Source organism: Phalacrocorax aristotelis, chromosome 8, assembly GCF_949628215.1.
Source record: "Phalacrocorax aristotelis chromosome 8, bGulAri2.1, whole genome shotgun sequence".
NCBI lineage: Eukaryota > Metazoa > Chordata > Aves > Suliformes > Phalacrocoracidae > Phalacrocorax > Phalacrocorax aristotelis.
This window is the reverse complement of record NC_134283.1, coordinates 44,860,085-44,877,836: the sequence shown is the minus strand read 5'-3', so window position 1 is coordinate 44,877,836 and position 17,752 is coordinate 44,860,085. Positions and strand designations below refer to the sequence as shown.

At 45.7% G+C, this 17,752-nt stretch overlaps 2 protein-coding genes across 7 annotated transcripts in view; both read left to right on the top strand.

The window, feature by feature from the left end:
* The first annotated feature begins 265 nt into the window (after positions 1-265).
* On the top strand, positions 266-13,483 carry ZCCHC10 (zinc finger CCHC-type containing 10). 2 transcript variants are annotated; one of them, XM_075102992.1, is made up of 4 exons: positions 266-394; positions 4,183-4,344; positions 8,055-8,096; positions 11,642-13,483. In XM_075102992.1, exons 1-4 carry the CDS (start codon positions 312-314, stop codon positions 11,907-11,909), a joined length of 555 nt encoding a protein of 184 aa, XP_074959093.1. In that variant the 5' UTR covers positions 266-311; the 3' UTR covers positions 11,910-13,483. The 2 variants fall into 2 exon arrangements, with proteins under 2 accessions (XP_074959093.1, XP_074959094.1); XM_075102993.1 differs by lacking the exon at positions 8,055-8,096 and having other exon boundaries at positions 290-394.
* Positions 13,484-16,939: 3,456 nt separating this feature from the next.
* Positions 16,940-17,752, top strand: part of AFF4 (ALF transcription elongation factor 4) — a 54,280-nt gene continuing 53,467 nt past the window's right edge. For 2 of the 5 annotated variants that reach the window (XM_075102989.1, XM_075102984.1), the window contains exon 1: positions 16,940-17,115. In XM_075102989.1, coding sequence (XP_074959090.1) covers positions 17,072-17,115 — 44 coding nt within the window. In that variant the 5' untranslated portion in view covers positions 16,940-17,071. Of the gene's footprint in view, positions 17,116-17,190; positions 17,325-17,752 lie in introns of those variants that run through there. The other 3 variants (XM_075102986.1, XM_075102985.1, XM_075102988.1) reach the window with 3 other exon arrangements.

The following is a 17,752-nucleotide window of genomic DNA, read 5'->3' as shown; positions in this document are numbered from 1 at the left end:
GGGAGGGCGGCGAGGGGCCCGACCGAGACCCTGAGGGGACATTGAGGGCCGCAGGACGAACGGAGGGGCCGGCGGAGACACGGCTGAACGCGGCGGGAAGCGCAGGATGGAGGCGGCGGGAGCCATAAGAGCCACCTCAGCGCGACCTTCGCCTTCCCACCGTAGCCATAACGCGGCGGGAGGAGGCGAGACAAGGCGGAAAGCGCGACCCTCCCGACGCGTCCTCTCTGGCCGCCGGAGGATTTACTCTCTGTGCCGGCTGCTCCTTCTCCCAATGGGAGGCGGCGGTGGGCGGCCCGTCCCGTCCCGGCATGCAGCGCGGCCGCGCCTCACTTCCCGGCCAGGCCGCTAAGATGGCGACTCCCATGCACCGCCTCATCGCTCGGAGACAGGCGTGAGTGTGGCGGGCGGCCGGGGCGGGACGCGGCGGGGCGGGGCGGGAGAGGCGCCGCGGTGGGGCGGGGGGTTCCCGGAGCGGGGGGAGGCCCGCCCGGCAGCGCCCTGAGGCGGCCGGCGGTGGGGAGGGGATGGCGGCGGGGCCGAGCGGGGCCGGGGGCCGGGTCCGAGCGCTCTTGGGGGGCGCGGAGCCCCCTCCTCGCGGTGCTGGGCGTCCGGGGCGGAGTGCTGCTCATCCGGGAGGGAACGGCTCCGAAACGGGGCTGGGGCGGCCCGACTAGCGCCTACCTTGGAGTGCAGTGATGGGAGTGACAGGAGGGGTGTGGAGAAGGAGAGGAACTTCAGACTTGCGCTTTTGGTGTTAGTTAACAGCGTTTTGGGAAAAGGCTGCCTTACAGGCATCGGCATGCCATAGTGTCCGGTGAGGTGTGTGAGACCCTGCGATGCGGGTCGTCGCTGATCTTCACCTTGGGCTTTCAACAGTCAGATTAAGAAAAAATAAGTTATAGTTTTGTGTTTTGGTATGTTTACGGAACTGCAAAGGGGGGAAGGAAGTAAGCGACCTTTGCTTAGATATGGGCATTGAATCTGAGAAATTCTCTCAATACCAAAGGGATGTGATTACCAAACACTGAAATGAGGAAAAGCCAACGTTTTTGCTTGTTTATGTTAAATTCAGCAAATGCCTGTGTTCCACTCTCATGCATTGCTTGTGTTTTTCATTTGTTTGTTGGTTTGGATTATTTTTTTCTTCCTTAGAAGAATTTTTCTTGTGTTTCAACTCTTGGAGTGTGTTTGGGGTTTTTTTTGTCTGATCATAAGAGTTGGATAGAATGTGGATGGATTCTGCAGTCTCTTTCTTTTTTATTTTTTGGTATAATTTCGTTCCTATTTTCCAATGAAAAGTAACTTGGAATTTCAAAATACTCATGACATACTTGTTCTTTTAAGTTGCTATTTTATTATGAGTCAAGGAATGATGTTTTACATTTCTCGTGATGTCCCTATGCCCTTGATGGGTATATGCTGAACGGTGCCACTGCTGGCCTTTGCTTCTAGGTTGTGGTCATTGATCCCTGTTAAAAGTTTACTTAGGCTTGTGCTTTTCACTAGTATTAAAACTTGTTAGTTACTGGTATGGTATTTGTAGACCTGTAGTTGTTGAGCTATTTTGATCTGTTTTTCTGGTAATAATTTATATTGCTTTTAGGGCCTGATCTTATCATTTTAGCTTGTGCAGAATTCTCTGCCCTGGTCATGTGAGTAAAACCCTGGAAATAGTGAGTTTATATTATTGTTGCTTTAAACTCCCATTCTGTTCCTTCTGGGCTAGTTTGAGATAGAAAACGTTGACTTTTTTGGGTTTGTATGTTGATGAAGAGGAGGAGGTATCATCGCTCTGCTTATATGTAACTCCTGTGGCAGAGCCAGAAGTTCAAGGCACGATAAAGCAAAACATTCAAAGACGTTGGGGTTTTTTTTTTGTTCCATTACTAGATGTACTACTTCCCATTCAAACCTGCATTAGTTGTGCAGCAAGTTTAATTAGTTTCCTAGTGCTGATTTAGATTAGTATTTTGAAGGCTAGATTATGAAGCCTGCACTCTCTGCACTGAAGAAGGGATGGGTGTTCGGAACAAGATTTGTTTCAACATACAGCAGAACTGTCACAGGGATGGCTAGAGTTGAAAGAGAAGCAATTCACACCTTGCCTTGAAAAGCAATTCTCCTTTGTGAGAGAAATATGCTTGCTACTGGTCTGTCACTTTATGGTCTCTAAATACTAAATGAGCAGCCTCGGAGCCTCCTCCTGGTTAAGCCAGGTGTCGTGGTTCAGCCCTAGTTAGCAACTAAACACCATGCGGCCGCTTGCTCATTCCCACACCCTTGTGGGATGGGGGAGAGAATCAGAAGAGCAAAAGCAAAAAAAACCCCAAACATGTGGGTTGAGATAAGAACAGTTTAATAATTAGAATAAAATAATGATAATATTGATTATTATAGTAATAAGAATAATGATAATATAATAAAAAGGAAAAGGGAAAAAAACAGAAACACGAATGATATAACCGCTCAGCACCTGCTGACCAACGCTGCCTGTCCCTGAGCCGTGATTGCTGCCTCCCTCCCCTGGCCAGCCCCTCCCAGGTAACACACTGGGCATGACGTTACATGATATGGAATGTCCCTTTGGCCAGTTTGAATCCACTCTCTTGGCTGTGCCCCCTCCCCTCCCGGCTCCTTGTGCCCCCAGCAGAGCGTGGGAAGCTGGAAAAGTCCTTGACTAGTACAAGCTCTGCCCAGCAACAACCAAACCATTGGTGTGTTATCAACATTGTTTTCATACTCAGTCCAAAGCACAGCACTGCACCAGCTGCAGTGAAGAAAATTAACTCTATCCCAGCTAAAACCATGACACCAGGGGCTGCTGATCTCAGGTAGTTTAGATGGACTGGCCTTGAAAAATTAATATTTTGGTGTTTGGAAAAAATGATAGAAGGTGGAAATAAGTTAGAGCAGTTGCAGTGAAACTGTATGGGAGCTACAAAGTCCTGATTTCACTCCTGGCTCTAAAACTAATTTGTGATTCTGACCTTGAGTGAGTCACTTGACCGCTGTATGAGTTTCCTTGTTTGTAAAGGAGGAGAGTGTCTCTGAGAAGATAGCAAACCAGCTTTTGCAGAGCTTCAGAAAAGCAGAGTAAGAGCTAGAACATGAAAATATGAGTTTTCTCTCTAGGAGTTGGCTCCTAATAATGATCGAAGCATTTTACCACAGTGTGAAAACTGAAATGTGGACGTAAAATGATCACAAAATACTTGGATAGTACAGAGCAGCAAGTCTTGCTTGATTTACGTTGCACGCAGTGAGCAAGGATCTGATTGGTCTTATGACCAACCAGCCTCTAATGAATCTTAGTAAATTCAGATAAGCTGCAGCTGATATCTGTTTTACTTGCTCAGAATCCCAGGCTGGCTGTGAGAATTTGGCAGTTTGGTACTTGTGTTAAACTCTAGCATTTGGAAATGGAGCTGCCTGCCTTTTGCTAACAGTGTTCTAAAACATAATTCCAAATACTTAGCTGAAGCAAGCTAGAACCATGTGCAACCATGGGATGGTAACAAGCTGTATGCAGCATAATCATTCCCAGTAACTTGCACAATTACATCCTGTAATGCTGAAAGCTGTGCCACTTAGGTTGATCAGAGTGGGACTTTGGTGACAGGATTAATCTTTGCTCACTGGTGGAGAATGGTCCTAGTAGCTTTTTTCAAACTGTTTGTTTACAGTATCTGAAGGAAGTGGCAAATTATGGAATCTTAAGAGTGGGGGAAGGCTGCAAGGCAGGCTAACCAGCAGCTGGTGTAAAACTAGAAGTGAAATTCAAGTGCAGTTGATGGGTGTGTAGAGAGTTGATGTCAGTAATTCAGCACGTGCTACTTTAGCCAAAGACAAACTGAAGCTCTAGAATAGAGCAGAAGTCTCTTTGTTATCTTTCATAAATAGTTGATAGGAGAATGGAAATGTATTTGCCTAAATTCTGTTACGGTTCCTGTCTTGATTTAAGATGTGTAGTTGCTAAAGCACCCAGGAATGTCAGTCTGGTGTAATCATAACTATATAAACAGATTCTTAACAGCATATTTTGAAAAACAAACAAAACAAAAAACCAAAAAACAACCCCAAACACCGAAACCACCAACTAAATTAAAAACCCAGCAAAATATTTTCAATAGGTAGAACAGACTTGGAATCAGTCACTTAAGCAATTCTGCATTTTTATAGGGAGGCAAACAAGCAGCATGTAAGATGTCAAAAATGTTTAGAGTTTGGACATTGGACGTACGAATGTACCGGCAAGAGAAAATACCTGCACAGACCTTCGAGGACAGCTCAGTTAGCGAAAATTCTTAAAGAAAAAGAAAAGCGGCTATTACTGCAACAAAGGTAAGATCGGCAGAATGAAAGCATTTATTTTTTAATAATGAAAAGGTAATTTTGTATGTGGGTGGGAAAGATGGTATCCTAAGACGATTTGCTGTCATCTTTTCTTCCAGGCTGTGTGATGCTTGCTTAAAGTGAGAGCTGTTTTGTATGTTGGGTGGAATATGTACACTCAGGTCCCACAAAACTAAAATGTTGGTCATTAACCTGCTCGTCTGAAATATGCTTAAAACTTCTTTGGCCTGTTTGACACACAAGTGCACTAAGCTGAAGTTAAAAATAGTTGGAGCCTCTTTTTGTAATGGAATACTGTTTCCCGAATTCCTTGGTTGCTTGGTTTTGTATGTTTATGCGCTAGCACAAGCAGGTTGGTATGAAGACTGTAAATGTATTTATAACAAAGAAGCAATTCTCTCACTTCTGTTTAGGTTTGCTGTTAAAACCCGGTGTTCTTGATATGACCTGATGGTGGATCTGTGCCAGCACAGCTCCTGTAGATTGCTCATGATGAGCTGTAACAGTTAAACAGGTCAATGAGAGTTGGATTATCAGGTGTTTTTTGACTCTCAAGCTTACAGTAAAAACAACTCGCTGACTTGCATAATTATTTCCCTTGTTGACATTTGAGAAAGTGAAAGGTGCCTGCAGCTAAAGAGAAAAATCTAAGCAAAACTATGCGTTTGTGTAATGTGATTTCCTTTCCACTTTGCTCTGTGAGTAGACTTCAGTGTTTCCCCTGAGTTTAATAATTGTTTCAACAAGCAACTCCAGATGACATAGTTCTCCATGAAATTCCTATGTATGAGGGTCTCTGTTCTGCCACTGCAACTCAAATTTTTAGTTATGGGAGCTGAAAAGGTGTTGCTTCAGCCTCACTGAGGGACAGTGTTGTTTACAGCCATTGCAGCTAAAATATTTGAGGATTTGGAAACATACCCTCTGCTATTGGCACTTGCAGCTTGGTATGTTGGCTGTAGTTCATTACTGCTGCCAGGATGTGAGTTATGGAAGGGTGCTCGCACCTTCTGCTCTGGTATCTTCATGGGAAGAGAAAACGGGTGGTAACCTCTGGCAGAGAGGTCTGATTTGACTTCGTCAGCTGTTTCAACTGAGGCAGGGTTATGAATCAGAGTTGTTGAAATACTGACTTAAGTGGAAGCCCATTAGCTTGTGTGAAGAGCTGTGTGAAATGTTTGTTTTTTGAAACTAGTTTTGATCCAATGAGTAATTCTGAAGCAGTTGGAATCCCCTACTATTGTAGATAAGAAATCAGGAGTGCTTAGGCTCTAAAACTTGTTCCATTTGGAGGCAGAGTTTGGAAGAGCTCTTCAGAGACTCAAGATTTTTAAAACGAAGATTGAGTTTAAGATTCAGATTATTTCCTTGTTCCTTTTCTGCCCTATTTCTGTTAAGTTCTGCAGGTTAACATTGGAGGATAGTGAATAGAGGATGAAATCTCGCGATGCCTGGCTGTTGTGCTGGCATCTGTGTAGGGGATAATTTTGTACAGGACTGTCCAGTGTCTGTCCCGAGTGGGGTTCTCTGAGCTGTAAGTCTCTCAGTCCACAGTGCAGGGAGTACGTGGTGTGAGAAGTCATCTCATGAAAGGAAGACTAAGTAATCCTATGATGGGAACAGTTTTTAATCCTGGTTAAATTGGGCTGGATCCATAGTGGTTATATAATCGTAAGCTCTCTGAAGCTCCTTAACTGTGCCATGAGGTACCCAGTTCCTTAGATGCCAACGTTACGCTTTCAAGGATGAGTCTTATTCTTCATGGAAAGAACAACTTCTCGGGTCACACTTTTACTGTATAGCTTGCTTTGGCAGGTTATTTCTTGCCTGCAGAGAAGTTGGGTCTCTTACAGGTCTGCCTCAGAGTATTTGTATCATCATCTTTAGAGATGTAATAATGAATCATTAACCAGAAGGCAAACATAGTCTAATAAGGTTAATATTTACTTTCTGACAACCACCTACAGAATTTTCCAGCGTTAACTCATTTCAGCAGTTGTTCCAGGATCCTTCTATTTGCCTAGTGTCGACCCCACGATTCTGACGGACATTATGGCCGTCAGTAAAGCCCACTGCTTGCCTGTCCTAGAGTAGGAGTTGGGAGGGGAGGAAAGGTGAGAAAACACTTATCCCTTAGCGATGTTACTGCATGGAACCAAAACCAGGATGCCAGAGTCTTTCTTATGGTTCCGAGGACAGTGTGGTGCGCAGGGGAAAAGGCCAAGTGCCGTGAAGCGGATCTGTCTGATCTGCGGGGGTCTGACCCCTCTCAGTTGTGCAGTTCCCTGGAGTAGTGAACTCCTACACTTATCCGTACGTTAAACACTAGAGGGAGGCATAGACCGGTGCCATGGCAGCCCGGGTTACTCGTGTGCTGGATCAGGTCCCGTCTTCTGAGAGGTGCTTTGGGGTCCAATTCTGTTTGCTCAGAGCAACTTCTCCTACCTGTGAAAGACCTGGTTACCTATGGTAAGGGGTTAAGGCCTTAATGATATAAATATTAACACATTCAGCAATACAGGAGGGATTATAATTTGGATCGAAATTTGAAGATCAATGAATCTTCCTCTTGCCCACAGGAGATTGTGGGGACTGTGGAAAACTCTTCTGTGTAATTATAATATTTTTCATGTCATGCATATGAAAACGAAAAACATTGGAAAAATCTCACTTTTTTGGCATATAAATGGCATCGAGTACTTTTTATTGAAATACAGTATACACTCAACGCTTTCTTCTTTCTACTCTTTTCTGGAGCCTCTGTTAACGCATACTGGTGTCTAATTTCTAAATGCATGATATTTGCAGATTTTATTTTTTATTTATGTGTATTCAAGATGTCTTCCAATAGTAGGTTTCAGTTGAGGAAAAAGTATCCTGGTTTGTGAAAGAACGTACAACTTCCTCAAATCAGTGGCACGTTAAGCATGTTGTAACTGTATGATGAGGGATGTATGATGTATATGTATGATGCTTTACTCACATGTACATTCCAGGTTGATTTATGTGCTATAGATCTGCAATGGATTGAGAAGAGCATGTGACTGGTACATTTGACTGAAAGAATTTTATTTTCTTAAAAAAATAATCCAGAAGTGAAAACTGGTTAAAAAAATATATCCCTTAGTGTTTTGTTAAAAGAAACTTCCTTCTGTGTTATTTACTGCTAAAACTTTCTGTGAGTGAATGAATACATGGGAATCTGAAAGACAAATAGCTGGAAAGCATCAATATAAATATTGTTCTGTTTCTTTTTGTAATTGAAAGAAATACACAGTGAAAGCTACGGACTAATTCAGTATTTTACCCTTTGTTTCAATCAATTCAGTTATTGCTAAAAATAGGTACACAGAACTTTTGTTTGTATCCCTACCTCCTCTGCTTTCCCCATCCCAAAATGTTGTTGTCCACATAACGTGAAGAAAAGAGTAAAGCTTACTTAACACTGAGAAATAGAGGTGAATTGCTGCCTCTTTTTTTTTTTTTTTTCTTTCCTGATTTGTAGGTATTGCTGTTTTTCTGGTCTGAATAGTGACTGAAAATAGATGCCAAATGAACTTTGGGCGGTGCGGCTCTCTGCCAGTGGGACACCGGTTTCCTAATATTAAGCTCGGCTCCACTGTGCTGCTATTTATTTAATTTTCCCACTGCATTAATCAAAGCCATTGTTTGTTTTTTCCCCCCCCCCCCTTAATTAGTGCTGGAGAAAGTACTGCAGAAAGGAAGACCAAGAAAAAAAGGTATGTGGGGAATGACGACAAATCCTGCAGCTGTTTCAGCGTGCGATCATCTTGCACTGGGTGTTGCGGCAGGCAGTTTGGAAGGGGTGTGTGGGGAAAGCCAACGCTGCAAATACAGTTTTGATTTTACTGCTTTTAGCCTGTTACGGGCATTTGTATGACAGACATCTGGAGAATTTCTACTGCTCCCTGTCCAAAACCCCTAAATTCTTTGTCCTCTGCTTTTCTCCCTACTGATTGTCCTATCTCTGCATGATCTGGCTTTAATACTAAAAATCTTCCTATTTCTGCCTCAAAGTTCATCAAGTGTATTTTAAATGATTGTGTAAGAATGGCATACTGTTTTCTGGTGTGTAATCGCTCCACCTACCCATCTTGCTGTTCCCTTTATTGTTTTCATTCCCTTCTGGTGGCAGCTGTCTGTCTCTGAAGCTTTGTCTGGAGCATGAAATAAAGCATCTAAAAAAAAAAAAAACCAAACCCAACCCCAAAACCAAACAAAAACTCCCCAATCCCAGACCAAAACAAAATCCAGGAACTAAACCTCCCTGCCCCAAGTACTAATTTGAACCGAGAACTCTTTCTGTTTTGACATTATTTCTACTTCACTGTGCAGTAATGTGTGCTTGGGAATCTGCTTCTGTCTTTATTAGCAAACCCCTTTAGGGACCAGCTAGAACCCTGGCTGTAATTCTCCTGCTAATCATGTTACAAGTTTTACTTAAAGGGCATGTCTGTACAGTAACAGCCTTGTGATCTCTTTGCTTTTAGTTGACTGTCCTCTGTCTCCAAATCTGATCTTCTAAAAACAGTTTTCAGAAGATTTTTTCTTAAAGATTAGGCCTTCTGTTTTGTGCAGCAGTCACTAAAATAAGACACAGCAGTTTTTAAAAACATGCCTTTATTTTAGGCTGTTGTGTGGAATGTGGCTTTATTGGAATACTGCTTGGTGAGTGTCTTAGTTCTGCTATCAGAATATGGTTTATCAAAGGCTCCTTTCTCACTAGCGTCCATTTATTGTTGGAGTTACAGTGAGACCATAAATTAACTGATTTCAAAACAATGTACTTCAGACCTCTTCCTGCCTCAGCTTCCTACATGCTACAGTCTTCTACTTGGCATATGATTTTCAGAGTGTTTGAGCTCTAAACCGATGCAAAAATGAAAATAGCAAAAGGATTTGAGGGGTGTGTGTGGTTTGGTCACTCTTTGCTTAAAATTTTAAAAGCCTTGTAGGTTTGAATCGTTATCCTGTTTTTATGCAAGCACCGAATCCCCCTCTAAATTCCTTTCCAGATCGTTTGCTATTTATATTTTTATTATGGTACAGGAAGCATTAAATGTGGAAAATTCAGTGAAGTGTTACCATTGCATATGTAAGTTCCAGAATTCAAGGAAAAAAAAAAGCAAAAGTTAGGGTTCTGGCAGTAGTGAGCACTAACCTTTTACATAGTGTATGTTTGTTTTGATATAAACAGTAATAAGTAAGCTACAGGCTTAACCAGAAAAACAGGAACAGGCAAAACAGCTGTTGTACAATCTTGTGACCTCAGGTGACACAGAGCTGTCTTTTGGGTGCATGTTGGCTTCAGTGTTCACATACGGCATACTCTGGTTATTAACTGAAAGCCCACTTCATGCTTCGATCACACACAAATCTACTTGTCCAAAGGGTAAATCATCTCTTAATTCACTTGTTTCTTCAGGCACCCAGCCGTGATTGTGCCCAACACTGTAGATTTGATTTAAGTGGCAAGTTTACAATCACCCAGGGTTGTTAGAGGATGGCGATAGAATTAGAAGGGACGAAAAGTCTCGGAGAGGGCTGATAGCACGTGTTACAAAATGCAGCAGTCGTTCCACCATTGGAATCATACAAGATATTAACATTTGTGAACTAGTTGTGAGGAGAATGAATACTTGTCTGCTGGTGAAGTTTTGCACTTTTACAGTGGTGTAGCAGACCTGAGGATCTTGGATCTACCCATCTACAGCGTCTGGGCTCTCACATTACCTAATTAGGAAAAGGTGAAGTAGATGAATTTTACTTGCTCCCATCTCCATCCTCCTTTTTTAACTATCAACAGGCCACGTATTGCATCACCTGAAAACAAGTATCTGCTTGTTTCTTCTCTCATAGATCTAGCTATTGCTTTCCTCTAGGAAAGGCAGTATTAAGTGTTATGTTCTGATGTTTCTCCGAGTGGGTTTCAGGTTATAACCTAAATAGTGGAGGTCTGTGGACTGCTGCTGTGGGCTCTGTGAAAGGTGATTAGGAAAAGAAAGAGGCGTCAAAGTTATCATTCAGGGATCCTCTGATTTGTGTCCATATAAATGAGCCTCCACATCAAGTGAAACTGTTTATATTTAAACTATTAGTCCCATTTTTTTGGCTTTCCTCATGTTAAGACTAGTTTTTCACGAACGATAAGGCTGTATTTAACCAGCCCTTATGGCTTATCTTTAATAAATAGCCGTTGTGCCTGCATGCACAGAGATAACAGATTACAGATGTATTATTAAAACTTCAGTGGTTCATAGCTTAATACATGCATTTAGATTTGTCAGCTGACATGACCGTGGCTGATAATGTTTTTTCATCCTAATTGCCTTAACGTAGGCGTTTCCTGAGTTGTTCTATTTAACCAAATCCTCTGATAAAAACTACTACATTAATTTTCTAATGGAAAGAAGATTCTGCATCATTACATCTAGCATTTTTGCATGCTGTTTGGTTGACTTGGCGGGAAGTGGGGTGAATTACTCCCTTTACACTTTGTTTGGAGAAAGATCTATGGGAGAGTTTAATTGTACTTTATTGGAATTCATGTTCCCTTAATCAGAGACCTCGATCTTGAGACCAGCAGCCTCAGTAAGGGCTAAAAATAAGAAAAACAAAAATTGCAGAGGATACAGAAATCCACTTTGTGTTCATAATTCTGCTTTTATCTTGGACTGTTTCCACCCCTTCTTTTCCACCCTGCAAACATAAGCATCCTGTAGTGGCAAGTACTCTGGGTTCTTTTGCCAGGAGTCATCTAAGAACAGTTTCTGTTGAGTACAATTCTAACATCTGTGAAATTGCTGATGAAACGTCTGCCGACTTTTACATTGCCAAAATTTCCCTTCTTATTGCAGAGGTGTGCTAGGGGACTGATCTTGGTTAATTTTCCCCCGAGTCTTTAGTAGCGCAGGACATTCATACTTTTCCTGCAGCCTTGTTCTTCTATTTAGCCAAGTCAGTAGAGACACTCGTTGTTACTGCGCATGAGATCCTTGCCAGCTTTCAAACTTAACCTCTTTCTGTAGTCCCGTTTTGGCTTCCTTCATGTACGTGGGGTCACTCTGCCATGGCTCAGCTGGCCAAAATGCATTTGTTCAGAATTGGGAAGGGGTAGGCATGGGAATTTGGCCTAGACTGTCAGGCCTGGAAATTTTCAGACCAAATAATTGATTTTTGTATTACAACACAGTGTAAAGAACATTGTGTAATGAACGGTGTCTCTAGCAGGCCCGTTCTCAGCTGTATATATGCTTTCTTTCAGATCTAAAAGCGTGACCAGTTCCAGCAGCAGTAGCAGTTCCAGTTCGGCTAGCGATTCCTCATCTGACAGTGACGATTCTTCTACCTCCTCTTCTGACGATGACAGTGACAGTGATGAGAGCTCCTCTACTTCCTCATCTTCGCCATCCTCTAGTAGTACTTCCTCTTCTTCCGAGTTCGAATCGGATTCTAGTTCCTCCAGCAGTAGCAGCAGCAGCACAGACAGTAGTTCTGATGATGAGCCACCAAAGAAAAAGAAGAAGAAATAGTGCGGTACAGTTTAGAACTGTTGTTTAGTGAAGGATAACGCTCTTCAAGGATGTTTTGAGCACACAGTTGCCAAACAGTTTAACTGGTCAACATTTCTACTGCTAAAACTTTCTAAATGTTTTGCATAGTCGTTCATAGGACATGAAAGGTATTAAATGGCACGTGAGACTTACTGAAAGAGTATTTTTGTGGTTTATCCTTTGATGGAAAATTTTACTTTTTTAGTTCAAAACTCTATCATCAGATTTGTTTATATGAGCTAAGGTCCAGTAACCTGGATGTTTACATGCTGGAAAGCAAAAGCTTTTTATTGCAGATCATGCTGTGCATCGTATGCTACTATGTTTATGACAGCTTCACTTACGTTTAGAAAATCCTCTAATCTATTAGTAGCAAAAGTTTCCTGCTGCTGGCTGTGGAGCACTGTCATTGTTGAAACGGAATGCACAATGTTGCACACGGAGGGCCTTCCATCTCACTGTTAACAAATGTATGATATGCTGCTGTGAGCTTTTTTTTTTCCCCCACCCCCGATGGCTTTTCCTGATGCTTCCAGGTCGAGTCTTAACTGCAACACAAAACTTTAAATAGTGTTCGTTTGTTAACGATCAATATGCTACTTGTACTGTACAGAGGCTTTAGTCTTTTCGACTCGCCTGTTTCCTTAGCTCATGTATTTGTAGTATTTTCTGAGACCCAGAGTGTCACTTGCACCAGTGGCTGTGGAAGAAAGAGGAGCAGTGCACAGTGGAAGAATTACGGCTGCTGCTGCTTAGGAGTTTCATCTTTGTGCCTTTTTTTGTAAATTAAATGTATCCTAGTGAGAGAAGGGCTTGAGGGGGTGTTTTTCAGAACTCCGTTAGCTTTCCATACAGAACATGGTCAGTACAACCAGAGAAATAGTAGTAACAAACAAAAATGGGCACTGTTTTCAAGGAGATAGGGGAAAGGCTGTTTTCACCAGATGCTCAGTAAGAAAAGGAGTCGCCTTTAAACAGAGGTCCCAAAGCAAAGTGTTTCCCTTTTGATATTTTTGCAGAAAATTGTTGTGTAACGCAAGATTACCAATCCGTGTTGTTGGGCACGTGGTGGCTGGCATTCGAGTCTGCAGTATAATCAGTCCGTTATTTTTATGTCCTAGTGTGTACGTGTCTGTGAAAATCTGGCGTGGGAGAAGCAAGTGAGTGCAAAAAAAAAAAGAAAAGCAGAATCCAAACGTACTGCAGAACAAGTATTGCTGGTTGCAAACTGAATGTTGTTTGTTCTTCTGGTGGATTGAAGCAGTTGGCATTAGTATCTTAATTTGTGATGCGGTCTCCTGAATTTCATATTGTTGGAGTGCCCCTTTTTGGGGAGGGGGCATCACACGTGGAAGAATTCTGAAATATCTTAGGTAAAATATAGTAACTAAACTATTTTTTATATTTTTATGGAAAAAGTAGCGTGTAGAATTTTGAATAAACTGTGCTTATTTAAATGTTTGAAAATACGTATGTTGTGTGTTTTAGTCTGTAATCATTACTGTGTTTTACAGAACACTCTGCAGACTGTAAATAAAATGACCAGAAAATTGTTTAAGTCGTCTTGAGTGAATGTACCATTTAATGGGAAAAGTTAATAAATTATTAAACAGTAGTTGCTAAGTTGATGCTTACTGCAAATCCAGATGTAAGTGGTGTAGTAGGAGTAAAGCGTGTGTGCGGAAGCCCTTTGGAATATAGGACCTCCTGCAGCGCAGGGTTTAGGGCCATCTGAGGGGTTCCAGCAAGGCTCGTGTGATGGTTGGAGTGGGTGTGAAGGGAAGGGAGGGGTCCCCCTTCATTGCAGGGGGATGGTCGCAGGAGGGGTGTGGAGGTCCTGTGCCACGAAGAACCCAGGCTTTAGCTGGGTTGGCGCTGAGTGGGGCGGCAGCGCGGACACGCGGGGGGTTGTGGTGAGCAACAGGCGGCCGTTCAGAAGGGAGAGGCGGGGATGGAGGCTCAACTACCTTTGCCATCCCGTAAAGAGCATGTTGTACGTTTGTTTCTTTAATGCTGCTGGTGTTTGTGTGTAGATGGTTTCGTCAGAAGCGCGCTGCTCTGTGCAAGTACGTTACTTCTCCCCATGATGTTGTCTCTGCCAAGGAAAGAGAAGCTTAAATTGTTGGACGACTGCTAAGTCCTAAAGCTAGTCGTTAAATTCAGGGGGTTGGGCTCCTCATACGTCTGTTTGTTTGGTGTCTGTCTACAGACTGACAAATTGGGTCCATTCACAAGACAAAAGGAAACGCTTGTGAATCAGCAGGAGCTACGATAAGGTAACGTAATTAAGATGGTACTAAAGGGACCTTGATTTAACTTCTGGTCTGCTCTTGACTTGTGGGGATTCAGAGAGATGCCTTACTGCTTTTACTGGCTATCTGATACCTCCAACTGCTGATTAAGTCCAAGACCAACCATAAGGCCCTCTGTACTCAGATTCTTTTTTTTATTAGATGTTTAATTTAAAATACAATATTTTTGTTGTTTTTTTCAATTGCCCTTTCCGTTTAATTTGTCTCTGCGTTCTCTTATCTTCCAGAGTAAAACCCATCAGCCTGTCAAGAGCCTTGCCAGTTCATCTTCCACTAGATCACATCCTGATTTCTTACTAGATGCTTTAATCATACTTTTTTCAACGGGAAAGGTATCGCTTTAATTACTGTCTTCCAGAGCTCTAGGTTAAATACTAAAGATCTTTTTTTTTAAAAAAAAAACAACAAACCACTAACTAGAAATTACTGTATTTCCTAAGCAGTTACATGAGACCTGTGTAGCTCCAAACAGCCTGTTCTAATCCTTCCAATTACAAGTGAAGCTGCCATTGCTAATTGAAGGGAAGCAATTGATGCAGTCTTGTAGAAAACCAGCCTCGGGAAAAGGCATCAGATTTCTGGGAGAAATGCTGCGATCCGATGGGAGAGCAGGAGGAGGGAGAGACAACCTGATCTTCCAGTCCAGGCCTTTATTAAATCTAACATCTGTCAGACTCAGAAACAGGTTTTTGGGTGCCCCCAATGAAACTGCATTGTATAGCCCTTTGTGGATTGGTTTATTTTTAAGGGAGGCTTCCTAAATAAATAGGACTTTTGCTATCAATGGATTTGCTTTATAAAGAAATGATTGGACGTACCTTAACCCATGGTTTAATTTGCTTTATGCCATTACATTTATCCAAGCTTTGCCTTTAACCAGACACAGGGGCATCAGCTGTGCCCGAGGCAGGTCTTCGCAGACCAATTTTGTTAATGGGGATGTGTAAGGTGTGTGTGTGTGGGTAATACAAAACCCAGCGCCGGAATGTGCTGTGCTTTTGAGTTCTGGTGCTCTGCCAGTGACCTTTTTGATATACAATTTTAGAGATATTGTTGAAACCTGGTCAGAACAGGGTATTTTTTTTAGTATTTTCTGTTCCTTTGTTATTCACAGTGTTACTTTCTCAGAGAAGCAGCCTGTGCCTTCCCCACTCTGTAAAGGAGGGAAGTTCCAGGTGCCTTTCGTATTCAGGTAGGTCCAGGGTCCAGCCCCATTTGACTCTGTTTTGTTGTAGTGCTGGCCATATTTCAGTGTCATAACAGTGAAAACAGTTATGAGCTGTTTGAAATTGGCACTAGACTTAAAACTATTGTAGTGTCTTTTTATAGCACTTTTGTAGGAAGGGTCTCTCAAATAACAGTATTGGAGACTCTCTTTTTAAATGCAGATGTAGATTTTGGAGGTTGTTACACTTATGCAAAAAAAAAAGGGGGGGGTTTGCACCGTTCTGCTGCAATTCACTCGTTTCAAACAAAAATAAAGTCTTACTTTTAAAAATATGAACCCAAAGTAGAGCTGCGTTCCAGCACATTTCAAAATCAATTTATGTGGAAGAAGTAGTTTGTTTACATTAAAAATGTTTATATAGTATAGTTGTAAGTTTTGTCAAAAACAGCCTCTTCGGGAGATTTTCAAAGCCACCATTGGAAGTTCTGTAAGGTTGCCGGCGCAATGGGGCTGCCCATGTGGGATCTCCTGGGAGGTGACGTGGGTTGCCGTGGGTCAGGCTGAGTTCTGAATGTGGTGCTCCAACCTGCTCTTTTAGGTCAAAAACCGGCAAGGCAGCGCTCCGCTGGGACAAAAAAACTGAATTCTAAACCCAAGCTGTGCATTGCACAAAGGAGTAAGAGCAGTTCAAGAGCAAAACTGGCACGTAGAACTGTGAGGGGCGAGGACTGGCTCTGGGGGGCTCTGGCAGCGTGGCTGGGGTTGGGGGGATTGTGGGGGGGACCTTGGGGAGGGTGCCTGAGGCTCTGGGGGGGGCTTTGGGGCTAAGGGGGCAGCTGGGGCTCGGGGGGAGCTTTGAGGTGTGGAGGGGGCTCAGAATGGGGCTCTGGGGGTACTTTGGGGTTTGGAATGGGGCTCTGGGGGGTAGCTGGGGTTCTGGGCTTTGGGGGTCTCTGGCAGAGGGCAAGGTCTGGGGCTTTGGGGGGGGCTATGGGGAGGGCGGCTGGAGCTCTGGGGGGGCTCGGGCTGGTGCTCTAGAGGGGGTGACCGGGGCCCTGGGGACCTCGGAGAAGCGGGGCCGGCCGGAGCCGGCCGGGGTTTGGGGTTACCGGGAGGTAGCTTTGGACGGGCCCTTTGTGCGCGGCCCCGGCGGGACGCGCGCTCAGGTCCCCGAACGGCCCCTCGAGGGGCGGCGGGAGGGCCCGGCCGGCAGCACGGGGGGGGTTTTTCACCCCCCGCAGGGCACCGCCCCCACCTCAGCGCTCACAGTTCTTGCCCAAAAAGGCGGGTTTTAGTGGATTTTAAGCGGCCCTAAGGGGGGGGCGCGGGGGTGGCCCCGCCCCTTGTCCCCGCCCACCGCAGCCAAGGGGCGGAGCGAGCTGCAGCCCCGCCCCGCGGGTGTCACGTGCTCGCGGAGCCCGCTCCCCCCCTCCCGCGGCGGCGGCGGGTCACGTGAGGGGCGGCGGGGCTGCGGCGGCGCGGGGGCTGCCGGGTATCGGCGGTGCCCGGCTGCGGGAGGGGCCGCGGCCCGGCAGGACGGGCGGGAGGGCGGGAGGCAGGCCGGAGCCGGGCCAGGGGCCGAGGGCCGCCCGGGGCTGCCCAGGCCGACGTCGCCGGCCCTCCCCGACCTCGCCTCGCCGCCAGCCCGGTCCCGTCCCGCGATGGAGCGACGGGACCCCTGGGGAGCCGTCGTCGCCTCCCGCCTGTGAGCCGCTCCTCCCTCCCCCCTCTCCCCGGGCCTGGCCCCCCGCCGCGGGCCGGGCCCGCCCCTGCGCTCCCCGGGCGGTCGGTGACTCGGCGGCGGCGCCCCCGCTCCCTCGGGCCTCCTCCTCCTTCCCCCCCCCCCCCCCCCCCGCGTCGGGCCGGTGGCGGCAGCCAGGAAATGGTGCGGGCCTAGCGGAGCGGCCAGCCGAGGTGAGACGCGGGCCGGGGGGAAGGGGGGGACGCGCCGGGGCAGGGGGGGCCCGCCCGGTCCGGCGCCCCCCGCCGCGAGGGAGGGGGAGGGCAGGACCCCGCTCCGCCCGGCCCGGAGCCGCCCCCTCCCCGGCCCGGCCCGGCGCGGCTCTCCGTGCCGGCGGTGCCCGCCCGGGCCACGGCCCCGCCGCTCCGGGCGAGCGGGATCGCCCCTCTCACGGCGTGTCTGTCCCGATCCAAAAGGCGGGACCGCCGTGCTTCCCCGGCAGGCGACGGACACGCCGGGAACCGGGGTCGCAGCCCCGCCGGGAACCGGGGCGGGTGCCGGTGCCGGCCATCGCTCCCCGCTGACCCGGCCCGCCCCCCTCACCGGGGAGCACAGCCCGGGCGGCCCCCCGTTAAAACGGGCATCGGGGACGGCTGTCGGT